This window comes from Neodiprion virginianus, chromosome 4 (genome assembly GCF_021901495.1).
Source record: "Neodiprion virginianus isolate iyNeoVirg1 chromosome 4, iyNeoVirg1.1, whole genome shotgun sequence".
In the NCBI taxonomy this organism is placed as follows: domain Eukaryota; kingdom Metazoa; phylum Arthropoda; class Insecta; order Hymenoptera; family Diprionidae; genus Neodiprion; species Neodiprion virginianus.
Window position 1 is genome coordinate 17,372,444 of NC_060880.1, and position 19,307 is coordinate 17,391,750.

At 37.4% G+C, this 19,307-nt stretch overlaps 2 protein-coding genes across 4 annotated transcripts in view; one reads left to right on the top strand and one right to left on the bottom strand.

The window, feature by feature from the left end:
* LOC124304132 (adipokinetic hormone/corazonin-related peptide receptor variant I-like) overlaps positions 1 to 19,307 on the bottom strand; it is a 36,357-nt gene that overhangs the window by 5,190 nt on the left and 11,860 nt on the right. Inside the window, exons 3-5 of the mRNA XM_046762186.1 lie at positions 17,155 to 17,276; positions 16,346 to 16,451; positions 13,426 to 13,633 (exon numbers count right to left, since the gene is read on the bottom strand). Coding sequence (XP_046618142.1) covers positions 13,426 to 13,633; positions 16,346 to 16,451; positions 17,155 to 17,276 — 436 coding nt within the window. The remainder of the gene's footprint in view (positions 1 to 13,425; positions 13,634 to 16,345; positions 16,452 to 17,154; positions 17,277 to 19,307) is intronic.
* Positions 1,473 to 9,013, top strand: LOC124304130 (uncharacterized). 3 transcript variants are annotated; one of them, XM_046762183.1, is made up of 6 exons: positions 1,473 to 2,076; positions 3,572 to 3,643; positions 6,334 to 6,550; positions 6,732 to 7,552; positions 8,240 to 8,396; positions 8,610 to 9,013. In XM_046762183.1, the coding sequence occupies exons 3-6, from the start codon at positions 6,349 to 6,351 to the stop codon at positions 8,738 to 8,740; spliced, it is 1,311 nt and encodes a 436-aa protein (XP_046618139.1). In that variant the 5' UTR covers positions 1,473 to 2,076; positions 3,572 to 3,643; positions 6,334 to 6,348; the 3' UTR covers positions 8,741 to 9,013. The 3 variants fall into 3 exon arrangements, with proteins under 3 accessions (XP_046618139.1, XP_046618140.1, XP_046618141.1); XM_046762184.1 differs by lacking the exon at positions 3,572 to 3,643; XM_046762185.1 differs by lacking the exons at positions 3,572 to 3,643; positions 6,334 to 6,550 and having other exon boundaries at positions 1,475 to 2,076.

Genomic DNA, 19,307 nt, shown 5'->3' on the forward strand with positions numbered 1-19,307 from the left:
GGGCGCTGTAGCTTGAAGTTTAGAAGTCGCTCAACGAGGATTTAGGTTTCCCATCTAATTAACACGTAAAAAATATTGTTTTTCGTTCAAAATGATGTCAGGCAACCATAAAATTGGCGATGTCTGTATTTCTTGGCTTATTTGAAAGCATGACTCATCCCCTAAACGATGATAGGTCGTTTTTCGACTTACCTTGTTCCAATTTTTTTTTACGCCACTTTTCGACCACAATAGTCACTTTTTCAAGTTTACAAAGTCTCCAAGGTATCAATGAGTCCAAAATGAATTGCTACAAGTATTGATTCTTGATTCGAATATAAATAACCAATTCTAAAAATTGGTAAATTCCGTATCTTCAATTTTATTCAAAAAACCATGTTTATTTTGAGAAATTTTGTATGTTTCACTAATTTTTGGAATTGGTTATTTATATTCGAATCAAGAATCAATACTTGTAGCAATTCATTTTGAACTCATTGATACATTGGAGACTTTGTAAACTTGAAAAAGTGACTATTGTGGTCGAAAAGTGGCGTAAAAAAAATTGGTACAAGGTAAGTCGAAAAACGACCTATCATCGTTTAGGGGATGAGTCATGCTTTCAAATAAGCCAAGAAGCACAGAAATCGCCAATTTTTTGGATGCCTGACATCATTTTGAACGAAAAACAATATTTTTTACGTGTTAATTAGATGGGAAACCTAAATCCTCGTTGAGCGACTTCTAAACTTCAAGCTACAGCGCCCTCCTTGAACGAGGACCTCTTTAATGTCAAAACCTAAAGTTTTGAGTGGTAGGAGCGAAGAAAAAAAAAAGTTCATTTTCGACACACCCTAATATATATATATATATATATATATATATATATATATATTGTACATTCATCATACAACTACCAGCAACCCCAATTAAGCGCTTAATTATTGCGGTTTTCCACTATTGCACAGAAATATATTCATCGTTTGATGAACGTATTTTTTCAACGATTATTGTTCACGTTTTACTGCTACTTGTGATCTACGTTCAATAACCGTTTATGAAATTTATTCAATATCGGACTATTTTCAAGATACATTGAATTGTATAATATGTATATTTGATCAAATGGGTTCATACTTGTTTTACTTCAACACGATTGAGGAAAATTCAACGTTGAGTACAATATTCAGATTATGAACGCACTTTTAGTATTCATGTATGCGGAACCGCCTGATGCCAAGCGGTGGCCAAATCAGTTGATTATCTTATAATTAGTTTCCGAAAAATGGACTTTAATTACCCGTTATTTTGATGCCAATATTATGTGGTAACTAAAGCTGAACACTGATCTTGTATTCATTTACCGGTGCATGGAACATAGATATAACCAATAAAAGGAAGAGAATAAAGAAGTGTCCGAAACGTGAATAATTTCGTACCAAGAATAATAATTTATTGTACATTTTTATAATTATTTCACAATATTGGTTATCATATTATAATATATTAAATCTCATTATTTGGCACGAATTACGTCAAGACTTCAATATCTTGTATGAGTACTTGCTAAAACAAGCGTTCATCATATCCTGTCGCATTTTTAACGTCGTTTGTACGTTTATTTTTCGCGCTATTTTATCGGAGTTCTGTGCGTTATACATTGTGTCACTACTGATATATTATTCTCCTGCTCTGGTGCGTCAGCGTCGGTAACGCTGCAAGCTAGAGTAAGAGCGCAATAATTATATGTAGAGACAGAACTTATCCCATGGACCGCGCATTCATACAGTAAGTGTAAGTATAGCGAGTGGTAAGACAAGGACAGCTCGGAATAACACGGGCATATATGGCAAAGTTGATTCCCTTTTGGGCACGATCTCTCTGTCGCTCTTGCGTCTCCTCTATCTTTGTCTTTGTCTGGGAGCCTATATTCATCCCCACCCTTGCAACTGGCCTCAGGCGCTGGTTATGGCGTTATTCGTCAACCGAATGCGGAGGTGCTCGGATCGATCGGTGATCGTGTAGCAAAAAAGGTGAGAAGCTATTGTTAATCTGCGGCCTAGACGGAAGAAGCAAATTCGTCATTAAATAACGCTGGTAAGTACAACTACATATTTTTCCAAATATGGTGGTATTTTGTCTTAATACATCGAGCATTCTTGGTTGAAAAAATAATGTGTTTTGCAACTCAAATTCTGTCTCTTCTGTATTTTTTTCTTTCCTTTCTTTTCTTTCTTCAAAAGAAACTATGTGTAATGTTCTGCGTCTTTTTCTCTAAACCAAACGATGTACCATAAAAATATGGAATAGTTTATTGTTTATTATATAACGTTCATGAATATTTTTGAACTGTTTTTAAACGTTATTTATATGTGTTAAGTTTACTATGATACGTATATTATAGGTTAATTATATTAGTTCTTGTCGAATTTGAGGAAAACTTCATGTTAATAATCATCCCATGTGATCATGCGGTTATTAGTAACTTTTGCTCTGTATTGTTTGAAATCGGTTTCGTGTTTATTATTTTTTTAGATACCGTTTCAACATATCTATAACATACATATGAACTCGTAGCATCTTCCAAAGTAACAAAGTATAGTAATACAGCCACGTAAATATTTCTGTGCCATCGAAATCACAGAAATATTATTTTGACAATATTTTTTATTTTCTTTTCCCTTCAATTGAAAATAACAATTATTATCCATCAGAAGAAGACGGTCATGTTAGACAATAGAGACAATAGAGAAGATCCGTAGCAATAAAGCTTTTTCACCAGTTAGTGCAACAACTTATATAGAGGTTTATTAAAAATTATGTATTTTGATCCAAAATTCTGTTTTGTGTATATTTTCTTGGATTTGGGCTGAATAAATATTAAAAAGGGATTTGCACCTGAATAATTTTGTAAACACTGGTAAAAATAGTGGTCATCTACCCATCAAACGTATATAATACGCAGGAAATTCGTAACAAGTAATTTTATTCCATTGGATTTGACTTTGATCTTTACCGATAAACGTATAGTATACTCATGATTTACGTTCAGTAGTAGGCGTCATGATATACTATTCGAAAAGTATTAGAATATAAGCAGGACATCGGCCCAGAATTGGTTCAACGTTAAACTACGATCTTGTTTAATTTGTAGTAACAATAAATAGCGATACATAGAACTATAAGTACTATAGAATAATAATATTAGTAACAGTACTATCTAGTCCTGAAATATATCACGATTCCTACTACTGAACGTAAATCATGAGTATACTATGCGTTTATCGGTAAATGTCAGAGTCAAATCCAATAGAATGAAACTACTCATTACCTGCGTATTATATACGTTCGATGGGTAGCTGACCACGTTTTTTATTCGTGTTTACAAAATTGTTCGGCTACAAATGCCTTTTTAATATTTATTTAGCCCAAATCCAAGAAAATATACACGAAACAGCATTTTTGATCAAATTACTTAATTTTCAATAAAATTTTATATAAATTGTTGCGCTAACTCGTGTAAAAGCTTTATTGCTATGAATCTTCTGTATTGACTCACGTACTACGTTCATTAGGTTCATTTAACTTTTAGTTTTCAGAGTGGTGTGCGGATATTTACGACAAATAAGGCAAGCACGTTAAAGCGTACATCATTTCTTGTCTGGTGTGTATTATTATTTAGTTTTATAACATGCCTCATGATTTAAAAGTTCTGAGTAAACGACATTTGCGTCGCAAAACAGCTATAAATACTCGTAAAGTATTACTGAGTATTGCAGGCAATAATTGTGCACTCGAGCACCTTACGAAATCACAATTAAAAGATGCTAGTCATGAACATGTGTCTTGTATCGGAGAATATGTGCACTCTATAGATAGCGATTATGATGTTGATCATATCCATCAAAGTAATGAACAGAATGAAGAAAACTCTAATTCGAACCGCGATAATAAAGATTTCAAAGACATCGAAAGTGACATAGATAGCATCAAAGCTACGTTGTACAGTTCTGAAGATAATTCAAGTTCCGTCAGCGATGAAGTGCATTTAGATGATGAAACGAACTTTGTTGAAAATTTGCGCGACTGGGCATCTTCAAATAACATCACACATAACGCGATCGATCAATTGCTAGCATTATTGAAACCAGCACATCCTATCTTACCCTTAAGTGCTAGGACTCTACTTCACACGTCACGACGTATTGAAACGTTAAATTTAGACAACGGAGAAATGTGTTATTTCGGTTTGGAGAAATGCTTGAGACAAAAACTCGAGTCAGGTCTCAAAAAAGGACTGTCACCTGAACATACGTTGCGAGTTGATTTTAATATTGATGGGATTCCCGTTTATAAAAGTAGCGGAACATCATTTTGGCCAATTTTGGGACGCAGTATTTCAATGATCGATGATAGCCCATTTGTAATTGGTGTTTATTATGGTACGGGTAAACCGATGCCACTATCTTCATATTTACGAGATTTAATTAAAGAAACGTCACGTTTAAGCACCAATGGTTTTGAGTTTAATGGCACCAAATACTTTGTCAGAGTTGGTTTATTCGCGTGTGACGCGCCCGCGAGATCTATGTTGAAAATGTGTTTAGGACATTCGGGTAAGGATGCTTGCGAGAGGTGTAAGATTCGCGCAGTTCATCTCAACCGTAAACTGTGTTATCCATGTGACACCGAATTCCAGAAGCGAAAAGATAGTGATTTTGTTGCACCTAGTGAAAACGATCGTCACGTTAAAGGACGTTCGCCTCTTTTAGATCTTTACGTGGGACTAGTCTCCCAATTTCCTTTAGATCCCATGCATTTAATCTACCTGGGAATTTTGAAGAGGTTGCTCCTTAAATACTGGGTCGAGGGTTCACGTGATTGCAAATTGTCTAAGGATATTTTGTTAGAAATTGAACGTATAATGAAACTATTGGCGCGATATGTTCCGGCAGAGTTTCCTCGAAAGCCCCGTGGATTTTTGGATTTGCATCGATGGAAAGCGACAGAATTTAGATTTTTCTTGTTATATTCCGGCCCTGTTGTAATGCGGGATGTGCTAGATCGAAAAAAGTACAAACATTTTTTATTATTGTCTGCCGCCGTGTATATTCTATCGAATACAGCCTTGTTCTCGCGTTTTCGAAACATCGCGCAAGATATGATCGAAAAATTCGTTACTCAAGGTGCTAAGATATACGGACAAAACTTTGTCGTATATAATGTACATTCGCTGCTGCATGTCATAGACGACGTAGAACGATTTGGCCCATTAGAAGAATACAGTTGCTTTGTGTATGAAAATCATTTGGGCCATTTGAAACGACTTATTCGATCGAAACGCTTGCCGCTGCAGCAGCTGAGTAATCGACTTGAAGAACTAAGTTCTATTCGTAAAACTAATTGTCAGGAAAAATTTATTCCTAAACCCAAATTTATTGGAAATTCTCGTGAATGTCAGGCTCTGGAAACGAAAAAATTCAAAATATCAATAAAAAGGCCGGATAATGTAGTAGCTTGTGGGACAGAAATATTAGTGATCAAATCAATCCTTTTCATTGCCGGAGAATATAGAATTATAGGTACTCCGTTCAAGTACAAGCGAGACCTTTATCAGAAACCTATTAAATCTTCCAAACTAGGGATTTTTTTCGTAAGAAGTTTCAACGTAGCGAAATCTTATCGCGTCGATGATATATTACATAAATTCGTCTGTCTTCCATTTAAAGATGGTTTCGCAGTAACTCCGATACTACACGAAATGAAATAAAATTTTTATTTTTTGTTAAACATCTCAACGAAACGAGCTCTCGACAAAAAACAGATGATGAACCTACGATTCTCGGCAATGTGTACGAGGAAGAGGGATTCGTTCAAGACATGTATAGTATGTCTATGTCTACCTCGCACACATTCCCGAGAATCGTAGGTTCATTATCTCTTTTATATTAAAAGTTTGCTTCAATTGAGATGTTTAGCAAAAAATAACATTATCGTATACCTATTACCATATACCGTATATGCCGAGTCTAATTTACCTAGTAGTCCAATATACCCAACTCTACCATATGTTCATAACATCACTTTTGAGCTGATTTATTATAGTTTTGTACGTCACATTGACGTTCAAGTATTGGTTAGACATGCGTTCCCAAAATCTTCATAATGTTTCATGATCGATTCATCTTTTAACTTATATACTACCTTGCATATTCCTATGTTGATGTCCTAATTAAAAACTTTTAAACTGGCACTTTTTGCTCAGAGTGGAATAAAAGTGCTTGAATTTTGATCAAATATAAATTTATACACCAGACTAGAGAATATGATACATTTAACGATGTTTTTACTCAGTCGTGCTGCAGAACTATGTATGCGGTGATTGAATTCTTGGTTGGCGAAGATAGAGAATGCGCATTGGTACCAGTTCTTTGGCTGGTCGAAAACAACACCCAATGTTACTGGCCACGGACAAAAACTGAAGATCATTTTACAAAACTTGTAAAATCAAAGGCTGCCTATGAAAAAACATGGCCAAAGTTTGCCATTCACAAAGTACTGCATACCGGAGGTGATTATTGGAACGTAGAACTTTTTTTTACAATTGTATACGGATTGAATGTTTCAATCATATTAATTTTCACTTGGATAAGAGTTACGACGATATATTTTGATCATATTGTACATTTGTGATTAATTTTGCTAATCAATGAGCATTCGGTATTGATTGATATTCCTTGATTAACTAACAGATGACTACCACGACACCGAAGCAACGATGGCGCGCCTACTGGAGCTGGGCACGTCCGATGAATCCGGAATAATTCGCAACATCGCTAAAAAATCCACTGTAATACCTCAGCAAGATATTACCAATGACGTGGACGAGAATGAAGCTACGAACAGTGATGATGTCGAACCTGAGCCGCAAAAGAAAAAACGTAAACACAAAACCGACAAGAAGAAGGCTAAAAATCGACACGTTAGTAACAAAAAAAAAAAAACGAAGCGTTCTCGTGAAAGTTCAAGTAGTTTAGGTTACACCTCTTCAGCTGACGAGAATTTGCCACCGTCCGAAGTCGATGAATCGACTTCTAACCGTAATAAGAATACTCGCTACATTAACTCAGCCAAAGGATCTACCAAAAATCAGACACCAAAGAAAAACTTGGCCCACAAGATCGTACAGCACCAGTATAATGATAATTCCCATGAGTCACCGAATCAGTTGTCTGGATATGAAACATCAAATAGAAACATTTCTAGTAGGATCATCAGGTCTACCACGCAATATGACTTATCAAGATCCTTTTCACAACTTGAACCTTCAACCCCGACCACATCACGCGAACAGAATACCTTTGAAGAAAAAACTCTGCAGTATTTAGAACACATTAAATCCTACACTGAACAAAACCATCTGCTACTACGTAAAATCTTCTCAAAACAGAAGGAAGTCAGCATCGACGTAACAAAGAAACCAGCCGAATTCCCAAAACTTCCTCTTAACTCCATGGAAGACTTCTCCAACCTCGAAAATATCCTGAAATCCGAAGAGCATCGAACTTATTTAGTGAGTAGACCTTGCAATCATATTCAAAATATGTATGTCATGACATACGGATAGGTACTAATACCGAGCGTATTCTTCAATGAGGGCCAACCCCCTCCCTAGCGCAAACCAACACAGGCACATGAGGCTCGGCCGGGAGGGGATAGAATGCCAGTGGCCATGTTAGTCTCCACTCGACCGAACTTCACGTACGCGTCATGTGCCTGAGTTGGCTTAGCACTAGGGAGGGGGTTGTCTCTCATTGAAGAATACGCTCGGTATGTGTTGACTGCAAAGGAATAATGAAAATTACTACAGGCATACAGAATTGCGGTTCGTAACGTTTTAACCCTCTCGGACCGTATGTTGCTTCTACGCAACACGCACTTTGAGGCTTCATAAAACTGTATCGGTCGCAAGGTCAGGGTTCTAACTGCATAGTTCCATTAAGCAAGGTCAGATGGCCTTATAGATACTCCTAAACCCTGAGGTAAACTGCTTTCACCCATCGAAATATCAATATGGTGAGAGATTTTCATTCAACATGAAATCGGTCTCGGTCTGATCGAGAGGGTTAACGTTAAAAAATGCTGAAAAAATATTAGGAATCGACAATCTCCAACTAGTCAAAATTGTTATCGATGTTGATAACAGTAAGAATATTTTGAATTCAATTCGACATTCATTCATTTTAGTATTTTGTTGCAGACCGGGAAACTGGCTTCTATTGGAGGGACAAGCGGTCGCCAATGTGTGTTGGCTATAATGAGGTCACTACTCACAAACGAATTAGCGATGCAATTCAATTGGGCAGGGAGGGACAAAGTCTCATTTCAAAAGACATTGACAATGGAAACTGTTTACGGTAATGAATAATTCATGAAATTTTCGAGAAACAGTTATTACTTGGATTTATCGTGTGAAAACAATATTATTCACACATTATTATTCAAATTATGCAAACTGTTAACTTTTTTCCCAATATATTCGAGATTCATCACAATTTACATTGAAATTATTCCTTATCAGTTATCAATATCGTGATATTGTACCTTCCTTTTGATGTATTTTTTCTCAGAGGCTGTGAAACAAACCTTTCTTGGCAAGAAGGAAATTGGTGATGCAACCGAAACCAGTGTTTCGTGTGCCGTGAAAGACTGGTTAAAACTAGCTCGATCACGGCATACCTATGTACGAAAGAAGGGCTAAGAAACTGTGGTAAACGTCAACTAATTTTAAAAACAGTCATATAAAAGTACAAATCATACAGGCATATAAATATTTCTGATATAAGTGTAATATTCTTAGCGTTTTCTGTTAGTTGTAACTACCGTGAAGACGAAAGTATAGTGTAGGTTGAGCTGTGTCTATGAGCTACAAGATGTACCTTTTTTTTTGATAAATGAGTATTTATAGATATAAGATATTTGTGTAACGTTCTAACAAAGATATAATAAAATCGATTCACATATATAAACTAAATTCGTACGCTTTCTAACTCAACCCAGACTTGTTTCTAGCTAACGTGAAATGATCTTCCTCTATAGCAGTGTACTATATACGCTTTCAATTACACATCCAAGATACGTTATGTATTCAAGTCTAGAGGTCCAATTAAAAACGTTTTTTAACACTGTATAATATTCGTTTAGACATAAATAATGAAAGATTAAAGCGTCATTAACAGAAAACATTTTGTCACGTTAGTTAAACGGACATTGTCAACACATTTTAATAGAAAAAATTTCCTTCATAATTTGAGTTTTAAAACGTACTTGCGAAACGTCTCTTAGTAGTCATCAATATCCAAATATTAGACGATTACCATAAATATTAAAATAACGGATTTTCGATACGTTTTATCAACAAATTGAGATACGATTTATAAATGTTTGGTTTCAAACGTATAAAATTTGCATATGAACAACTATCGTAAGACGTCCACCAAAAACGTTTAATAAACCGAAATCACGGCGGACATTCTTCGCAATAAAATACGTAGGTGCTGCACGTTTATTCTACAGAATAAAACGTTCTTTTTTGACGAATTTCATACGCTTTATATACTGGCATTGTTTATTGGGCATCGTCAATAACCAGAAGGTCGAGTTCGAGTTAGACAGCGGTGCAGCGGTCTCACTGATGTGGCTCGAAGACGCAAAGAAGCTTTTCCCAAGATCCCGGTTGCAGCGCGCCTCAATACAATTGGTCACGTACTGTAAAACCAATCTTAATGTACGCGGTCTTATTAAAGTCATTGTAACGTTTGAAAACACTAAATTCAACTTAGACTTGTATCTTACTGATGTAAACCGCCCTCCGTTATGCGGTCGCGAATGGATACATAGTTTCATAAAAATGCATGGCGCGCAAAGCCTATTTACACCTATACTACAAGTTAATGCCAAAGAAATTTCCAGTTTCGATAAAACTGCGTTTACCAAAGAATTGTCCGTTAAATACAAGAATGTAGTTCGGCAAGATTTTTCCCCTATTATAGGACTGGGGCTTGTCTCGCTAAAACTCAAACCCGACGCCAAGCCAGTGTTCTACAAGGCTCGGAACGTGCCCTTCCGCCTCGTCGAGCCAGTCGACTCAGCCCTGGATAACTGGGAATCTTACGACATACTTGAACCGGTGCCCGCCTCTCTCTACGCAACTCCTATCGTCCCAATACTGAAGAAGGATGGAGATGTCCGCATCTGTGGCGATTACAGTGTCACCATTAATCCTCAACTCATCATCAACGACTGCCACATGCCTACTACAGACGAAATGTTCATGGATCTGGCGGGTTGTATCTGTTTCGCCCGCATCGACTGCTCTTGGGCCTACATTCACATGCCTGTCGATGAGGCTACGGCGGACCTTCTTACCATCAACACGCCCCGCGGATTGTATAGGGTAAAACGCATGTTATTTGGTATAGCTGCTGCGCCAGCTATTTGGCAGGAAAGAATGAATTTCCTTTTCCGCTCTATAAAAGGCGTTTGCGTCTTCCAGGATGATTTGAGGTTGGCTGCCAAAACTCTCCCCGAGTTAATTGCTCTAATTCATGTAGTGTTAAAAATTTTCGATGAGCACAATATTAAAATTAATCTACGTAAATGTTCCTTCTGCGACTTGGAAATTTGTTTTTGCGGTCACGTTATTAATGCTCAAGGTATACACAAAGATCCTGCCAAATTCGAGGCAGTCACTGATATGCCCCAACCTCAAAACATCTCTGAATTGCGTACATTTATCGGCATGGTGATGTATTATAATCGCTTCATCAAAAATGCAAGTACTGTACTAGCTCCGTTATACAATCTGTTGAAAGAAAACTCTAATTTCTCTTGGACAAAAGAATGTCAAGATGCTTTCGAATCCATCAAACTCGCCTTTACTAAAGATACTTGCTTGACATTCTTTGACCCAAAGAAACCGCTTATTCTTGCGACCGATGCAAGTCCTGTCGGGGTCGGTGCTGTCATTTCCCATAGCTTCGAGGATGGTACCGAAAGGCCTATTCAATTCGCTTCTCAAAAATTAAACAAAGTTCAGCAAAAGTACAGCCAAATCGATCGTGAAGCCTATGCCATTGTTTTCGGTGTTAAAAAATTTTATCAGTACCTATACGGTCACAAATTTACTCTCATTTGCGACAACCGTCCTCTTGTACAAATCTTCAGCCCAAATAAACCCCTACCAGCGTACAGCGCCATGCGCATGCAACATTATGCTATTTTCCTACGCGGGTTTTTCTACGATATCAAGTATCGCAGGTCGGAATCTAATAGTAATGCTGACTGCCTTTCGAGACTACCTCTAGCTATGGAGGGTGACACGCCTCACACCTTAGATGTTATAGAAGTCTATCACGCGCAGACCCTATATATAATGTCTGTTGACGTCTTCGATATGCGAGAACTTGTAAAAAATGATGCGAAAATTCAATCGGTCATCGAAAATTTGCGTGCTGGTAAAAATTTATCTCCCAAAGACACCTGGAATGTCGACCCCAGAGAATTCTCTGTTGAAGATAATCTTTTATTCAAGTCCGATAGAATTGTCATTCCAAAAAAGCTCCAACAGAGAATTCTTGAGGAACTGCACGTCGGCCATTTCGGCATCGTGAAAATGAAAAGTTTAGCGCGAGGCCATTGCTGGTGGTCCAATATTGACAAAGATATCGAGAACTTGGTTCAATCTTGCGAGTCTTGCTTGCGCAACCGAAATAACCCAGCAAAAGTGCCTATTCATTTGTGGGAACCTGCCACCAGACCATTTGAGCGAATACATATTGATTTTGCAGGCCCCTTCATGGGCGCAATCCTGTTCATTCTTGTAGATGCCTACTCCAAATGGCCAGAAATCCGCGTTGTCAAAAACATGTTAGCCTCAACTACCATAGATGTTTGTACCGATATCTTCGCTCAATTCGGCTTTCCGGAAGTACTCGTTTCTGACAACGGCGGCACTTACATTTCTTCAGAATTCGAATCATTCCTAAAACTACACGGTATTGCTCATAAATTCTCTGCACCCCACCATCCCGCTTCAAATGGTCAGGCTGAAAGGTTCGTTCAAATGATCAAATTTGCTTTAAAAAAAGTCGACGATAAAAAGAATGTGAATGCTAGTCTAAGGAAAATATTAATCCAATACAGAAACACACCGCATAGCACTACCGGTAAAACTCCAGCAGAACTATTTTTAGGGCGTAAGATAAGATGTAAACTGGATTTGTTGAAGCCAGTAGTAGCCAAAGAACAAGCTACCAATGTAAAAGCTTGTAAATTTTCTATAAATCAAAGAGTACTAGTCCGTAATTACACTAAAAATAATAAATGGGTCTTCGGTAGGATTCTAGAACACAGGGGCAATCTGTTATTCAAAATTAAATTAGACGACGGAAGAATCTGGATTAGGCATGCTAATCAAATCTCTGCTATAAAAGGTACCTTGAAACAATGTAATGACTACGACTACTTCGTACCTGTATCGGAGCACGTTTCTCTGTACGAACCTAACAATGCCTCCGCAAGCGTGCCCACGACAAACGCAACTATTGTAATTAACGAGCCAGATGCTTCATCTGATGATGCAAGCAATTCTAGACCTAAGCGTAAAACTAAAGGCCCTACCCGATTCCCGGATTCTGAAAATTACTTTGGTGATAAAAGCTCCTAAAGCTTTCCTTTCTCACAGGGGGAAGTGTTAGGTATGTATTGATAGCGTTTAGAATTGTATGTGTATAGAATGTGTGTGTGTGAGTATGTGTGGGCAGGGGCGTGCGGGCAGCGCGGCAACGCGAGCGCGGTAAGACGGATTATGGCTGTCGTGCTCGACACATCAGAATAAATCTATGATATCTTTGAGATTCGCACTTTGTTACATATATCCTCCTCTCCTGCATCGGCCATATTTTGCACATACACAACAATCTGTGTCATATGAAAAAAAAATTTCAAATTGCAAATTTAATATTTCAGTTACGAACAACTATTTATAAGAGTCACTAATATATTGTTTCCAGTTTCTGCACGCTGAAAGCAAATTCCTTGTTTACTTTCGATAAATCGGACTTGTGAAACACGGATGAATTTCGTCGTTTCTTTTTTTTTTTCTTTTTTTTTACGTATATATTACCTCCAAGTTAAAAATTAAATACGATATAAACTCGTTCAATCTAAAACGAGGCGTACATAGCGAGAGATTAATATGCGAAGATCAATTTCTGACAGAACTCTAGTTCACCAGTGTCGAGTATCAAGCTGTTTTCTACGTCTGTTTACCTTGGTTCCAAGCGACTCTCCACGTTACGTCTAATCGTAATATAATTCACGTACCACTGCATGCATTGTAATCCACTCTAATGCCACACATAGAATGGCGAAAGGTGTACCAACCTTCTCTGCTCTCGCGACTCTTGGTACTTATCTCGCACAATATCTTGGTGTAAGTACAACAGATTACCAAGAGGGGTACGAAATACATGGCAACAACGCAGAACAGGTTGTAGGCTATCTCCTCCGCTTGGTTCATGAAAAATCCGAATGTGACGCACTGGTGGAAGTTCGGATACTCGGGGTGAGATGACACGTGGAAGACGAAACTCTGCAATCGGATAGGAATTAACAACCACGAGTATACTTAAGGTACACTCTCCACGTACGTAAGATGAAAAAAGTTGAAAATCAGTGAAACAGTATATCATTATGCTTGGCTTGAAATAGAGACGAAATATTTTTTAATTTCCACTTCTTCTTTCAGTCACACAATTTGAAACATTTGAATGTAATTCACCAGTCGAGAATAAATACTGTTACTAATTTCATTGTGGGGTTGTTGCACATCGAAGATTCTTCAAATTCACGTATCCGTAAACTAGATGGTGAATTGATTGAAAATGGAATTATTATGATCAGAAAAATATGCTTCGCGGATTTACAGAAACAGATTTTTTCCCTCAAAATTGCAATTTGATATTTTCATATGTTGATCTAAATCGACATGGATGTAAGCTTGGAAAATTAAATATTGGACAACGTCGACATAATACAAGAAAAGTGTCATGACGTTTATTGTTGTGCCGAACGGATAACCGTGGAATTATTCCAAATTTTGATAAAATAAATTGTGACGTTAGGAGCTTATTTAAGAACGTTTACCTCTACGACGTTAAATTTAACCCAAAATGTTCACAGAAATCTAATTGCCTGCTATTCTCAAATCTTATTTTACGTGATAAAAAGCGATGATTCGTAGAATATTAAACCTTCAACCATATTGGCCTTGGAGAAATAAGGTTGTGCGATATACTTTATTCCGAATGCAGATCAATACGGCTGATTGTCAGCTGTTTCCGTTAGGTATGGTCCATTAGGGTGGTCCTTATTTAGGGTGTTTTCAAAAATTCCTGCGGACAAGGCGGAAAAAGTTTGCAAAAAAATCAAAAAAAATTTACGCAAAACTTGAAGCCTGTAGGTTAACTCTAAGAACTGCCTCCAAGGCAGTGAAATTCCCCATTTAAATAACATGGGAATTCGAGCTTACTACATTCTTTTTTTTCCCCGCCTTAATATTGCTTCGAAAAATCTGAAATTTGGTTTACGTCTTTCCTGTAGTCATAGGTATTTAAAAAAAAATTGGCCGATTTCCAGTGATAAAAGTTTCAAAATCCTACAACCTCAAAGTTGTGTTTCGAAATCCCACAACCTCAAAGTTGTGTTTCGTGGGATTTCGAAACTTTTATCGCTGGAAATCGGCCAATTTTTTTTTAAATACCTATGACTACAGGGAAGACGTAAACCAAATTTCAGATTTTTCGAAGTACTATTAAGGCGAAAAAAAAAAAATAATGTAGTAAGCTCGAATTCCCATGTTATTTAAATGGGAAATTTCACTACCTTGGAGGCAGTTCTTAGAGTTGACCTACAGGCTTCAAGTTTTGCGTACATTTTTTTTTTTTGATTTTTTTGCAAACTTTTTCCGCCTTGTCCGCAGGAATTTTCGAAAACACCCTAAATAAGGACCACCCTATGGGCCATACTACCTTCTCATTATCGTACCGAGTATTTCTCTTCCCACTCGTCCAGCACGGCTTTGCAGAACTAGTTGTTTATACCTCGTGCAAAATTACATGAATAAATGGAGCCAGTGCCATAATATCGCAACCCACCTTCGAAACACGAGGGTACATATCTTGTTACAATTTACAATTCTCCTCTTGTTCCTTGTTAATTAGCGGAACTCAATTTTACGTAATTTTATTGCTGCAAATTTATTTGGCGAGTGGGTAGTCAATCCGCCCTCAAACAGCCATACATCGACCATTCGTAACCGACACCTGCTGCAAACTTGCTTGTGATTCTTTAATTATTGGATTTTTTACCATTAAATAATCTACTTTTTGCTGTAGGAATCATGCATTTTTTGACCGATAAAACAAAAATGGATTTGTTTTTTGCTTAAAAGTTCGTACTTTTCTTTTAGTAAAATTGAACCTTGTAGAACAGGGCTTAAAAGTTATAACGAAAATAGATTTGACTCATTATTTTCTTAGTTTTCTAAACTACGTTCAATTCAACGTGAAAAAATCCCCTCGGTCATATCTACGGCAGTATGTTTCCAGGAAATAAAATTAATCCATTAATTGGGTGAAAAACAAATGCATAGAAAATTGCATCTCAGAAACTATGAAAAGTAACAATTTTTACTATAAAATCAATCCTGCTTTGGCATAAATGATTTTTCCAAAACAAGAACTGGATTGAAAAGCTGATGGAAAAGAAATTATCATTTTCATCTGATGGTCATCTCTTTCGAATCATCTTCTATAAAATTCAGTTGTATTAAAAGAAAAACATGACTTGCAAGGATAAAAAAAAAAAAGAATTTTCTTCCTGTAAAACCTAAAAATATCCAATTTTTCCAGCAGAAAATTAATTTTTGACGGGTAAAAATTGCTCCTGCATACGAATACTAAATTTTTTATAGAAGATTCAGACATTCTATCCACAGGTCTAAAAATAATACCAAACAATAATCTTGTCGATCGCGTACAAATGAAATATTTGTTCTCTCGAAAGCATTTAGACTTTAATGCCAAAATTTTGCTCACCATGGCCTTTCATCACTTGCATTGGCATGCGAAAAAGGCAGACCAACCTGAAATTTTATCCCGGATTGCTTACAGTTGAAGAATCCTATATTAGATGATATACTGACCAACAATAACAATAATAATTATAATGCAAAGCGCAGACTAGAAGTAATGAAGATGCTTAGAATTTTTCGACATTTTAAATAAAGACACGAGAGACGCACCTGCGGCACTGCGTAGATAAGGCTGCAGATCCACGCAATAATCAGCATTATCTTTCCGCGACGCCGGGCGTCGTTCAACTTTAGAGGGTGCAAGATCGCGAAATACCTGCGGTGAATTAAAATAATCGTTAGTGCAGATCCAGTTCCAGAGTTCGTTAGATCGATGAGAAGAAAGTAAAGAAATAACAGCTTGATACCAATAATTGTAGTGTGTAGATGTGTATTTAATCCTTTAAACGAAGTCTTTGAAAGAACTGAAAGACATGTTTTTACCAATTCTTTCGCTTTCAGAATTGCTATTGATGCTAAAATATAAGTAGTTGTTTTGTTGTTAGAGCAATCGTCTCGGTGTTCACTCGTATAGTATATTATGTCAATTTTTTCCCTTTAATACGTATTTCTCATCATTCACTACCAATATTACGTTACATTTGGACCCCTTTTGATTTTTTAAAATGCAAATATTTGAAACTTGAGAGATACCTCTTTATTATTCCCAATTCGAAGTGCGAGCTCACCCTCCAAGCACATTTCTCCGGTGATAGGAAAATCCGCGTACCACTCAAATTTTCATATAAAATACCATGTTATAAAATGAACTAGAAGTGCAAAAGTGTTCACAACCGGATGTGAGCTTTCGGAAACATTGCATATAACGAGCGGTTTTGTATAAATATGCAATATTCCAGCAGTGTTTCCGAACTTCACATTGAAAATTACAGACCCTCTATAATTACGATGTCTGCCAGTGGCAATGTTGGGCAAGGACCGAGAGTAAATAGTTTCGGTGAGAACTATGACCCACTGACCTGTCCAACGAGACGCAGACCAGGACGTTGCTCGACAAATAAAGACCAAACGCTCGAAGGAAGAGGAAAACCTTGCAAGCCAAATTTCCAGCGAGCCATTGAACCGTCAGACGCCATCCAACCTGGAATACAGAGATATGAAATATTTTCAAGGTGGCGTAAGTGTTCGAGATCAAAGGTCTCGGTGGAGAAGATTGAAGCAAAGTATACAAGCAACGTTGCGATGCAGCAGTTTTGAGCCTGGTATTGATGTGCAGCTTTCTCAAGTATATTTTCTTATACCTTGCAAAAATTTTTTCGTCGTTTATCATTTTTCACCAGAATTGCTGATCCACGCTATTGTAAAATATACGCTAGGCAAATGCAGCTTGTCTAATCGGTTTAATCGTGGTCTAAATCACAGAACGAAACGTCATATCGAGAATATTAAGTAAAAACAACAATAGGAAATAAACACGACGGATATTTTTTGCCTGAAATGTGGCGACGACTGTCATCAAACCAAAAGTCAAAGCTGTCCCAATCGTACGAGGGCTAACAACAAAAACACAAAAAAAAAAAAAAATTTAGAAAAGCAGATTTAGTTCGCAAATCGGAAAAAATAGCGGCTGATCTGCGCTCTTCTGATTCTCAGCCCTAGATATGGTGAGCAATAATTTCTGTCACTCATTATATAATTCATAAGCCCGGTATCCACCCGGAGTGTAAGCACGTCTGTAATCGTATATCGTCGATTTATATTCCAATGTATATATTTACCATTCATTCGTGGTGTGTGCTTTTATGCTTTCATGCTTTTTGCTCCCAGGCTTTTCGCCCTCGCGCTATTTACTTTTATGCCTTTGTGAGAAAGCACTGGTAAAAACGAGGTGTCGAGAAAATGCGAGGATATGGAAATTGACTCATGATACAAGGTGTGCGGATTTAAATTTTTTCTTTTTATCACGCTTTCTGAAAATAACTTTTTCACGCTCCATTCTAAACTGCAGAGAGGAAGACACGACGAGAAGATTTCGTCACACAAATAACAAATCGTACAAAACGAAGCTAAAGTGATTGAAGAGAAAGGGGCGAGAGCCAGTTCAACACCATTAACTTCAACCTCTGTTTAATCCAATTGAGCAGATGAGATTTACTCGGGATTTTACTTATTCCGTATCGCTGCTGCTTGGCTGCTTTAGAAGTAACAATACAAATAACCCCTTCGTCACGTGTTCGACCAACAAGTCTGAACAAGTTTGCATCGCATAGCGAGAAATACCGTGACTCGATAGAAACTCGGTGATCCTGGATTCTTTCGCGAAAACGTCACATGGGTATTTTAACACAGGCTAAATCCACGTGAATCGATGTGGAATCGATACAGAAATTCGTCCGCATGATTAATTAAGGATAATTTTACCGATGTCCGCTTCCAATCATGCAATTCAGAATACTTTGGAACGCGAAGGCGCTTATTTAGAGTATATTCGAGACCGCGTACCCCCGAAAGAGGGGGGCGGCTTGCGAGCCATTTCTGACCGCAGACGCTCGTCAGTCAGATCGTAACACTCGACGTCTACCGACGTGTCATTGTCAAGTACAAGTTCGGAACAACAAGTGAGTGCATGTAAGTGCCTGAGAGCAGTAAGCGAAACTTGGAATATTTGGATTACCACTGAAAGCAAAGGTAATAAACGTTGCATTCATGTCTGCATCTTTCCTCGGTCAAGAGTTTCTTATAAATCCTCCCCCGCACATCCCCCACGAGATTATCGCAAGAACCTCGATTGTTTTGCCACAATTTCTTGCGGATATCTATCTACATTTCTGCAATTCAAGGTAGATTTTACCGAATTATACTACTGCAGATTGGGGAAAGGCCCGTTTGGATACTACCTGCAATCCGAATTGAATTACCTCCAAAAATCACGATAGAATTTTTTATGCATTTATGTGAAGTTACATGAGCGCTTTTTCGGAATAACATTCTTGGAAAAAAAATTCCGTGTTGATTTAAACACGTGCTAACATATGTCGTCGACCCGCGTCTCCTAACTTCAACGGTTATCCGAAGAATTCCAATGAACTAAAATTTTATCAGTCTAGCTCTTGAGATATTCGAAAAAAAATTGTGCTAGGTTGTGCAAAACTTGTGCCGAATGTGCCCGTGT

Excerpts from the sequence above, each read along its gene's own strand:
- LOC124304130 (XM_046762183.1), top strand. The coding sequence starts at position 6,349 with ATGTATGCGGTGATTGAATTCTTGGTTGGCGAAGATAGAGAATGCGCA. Across the intron at positions 6,551-6,731 it reads CAAAGTACTGCATACCGGAG|ATGACTACCACGACACCGAA; the intron begins GTGATTATTGGA and ends ATTAACTAACAG. Across the intron at positions 8,397-8,609 it reads GACAATGGAAACTGTTTACG|AGGCTGTGAAACAAACCTTT; the intron begins GTAATGAATAAT and ends ATTTTTTCTCAG.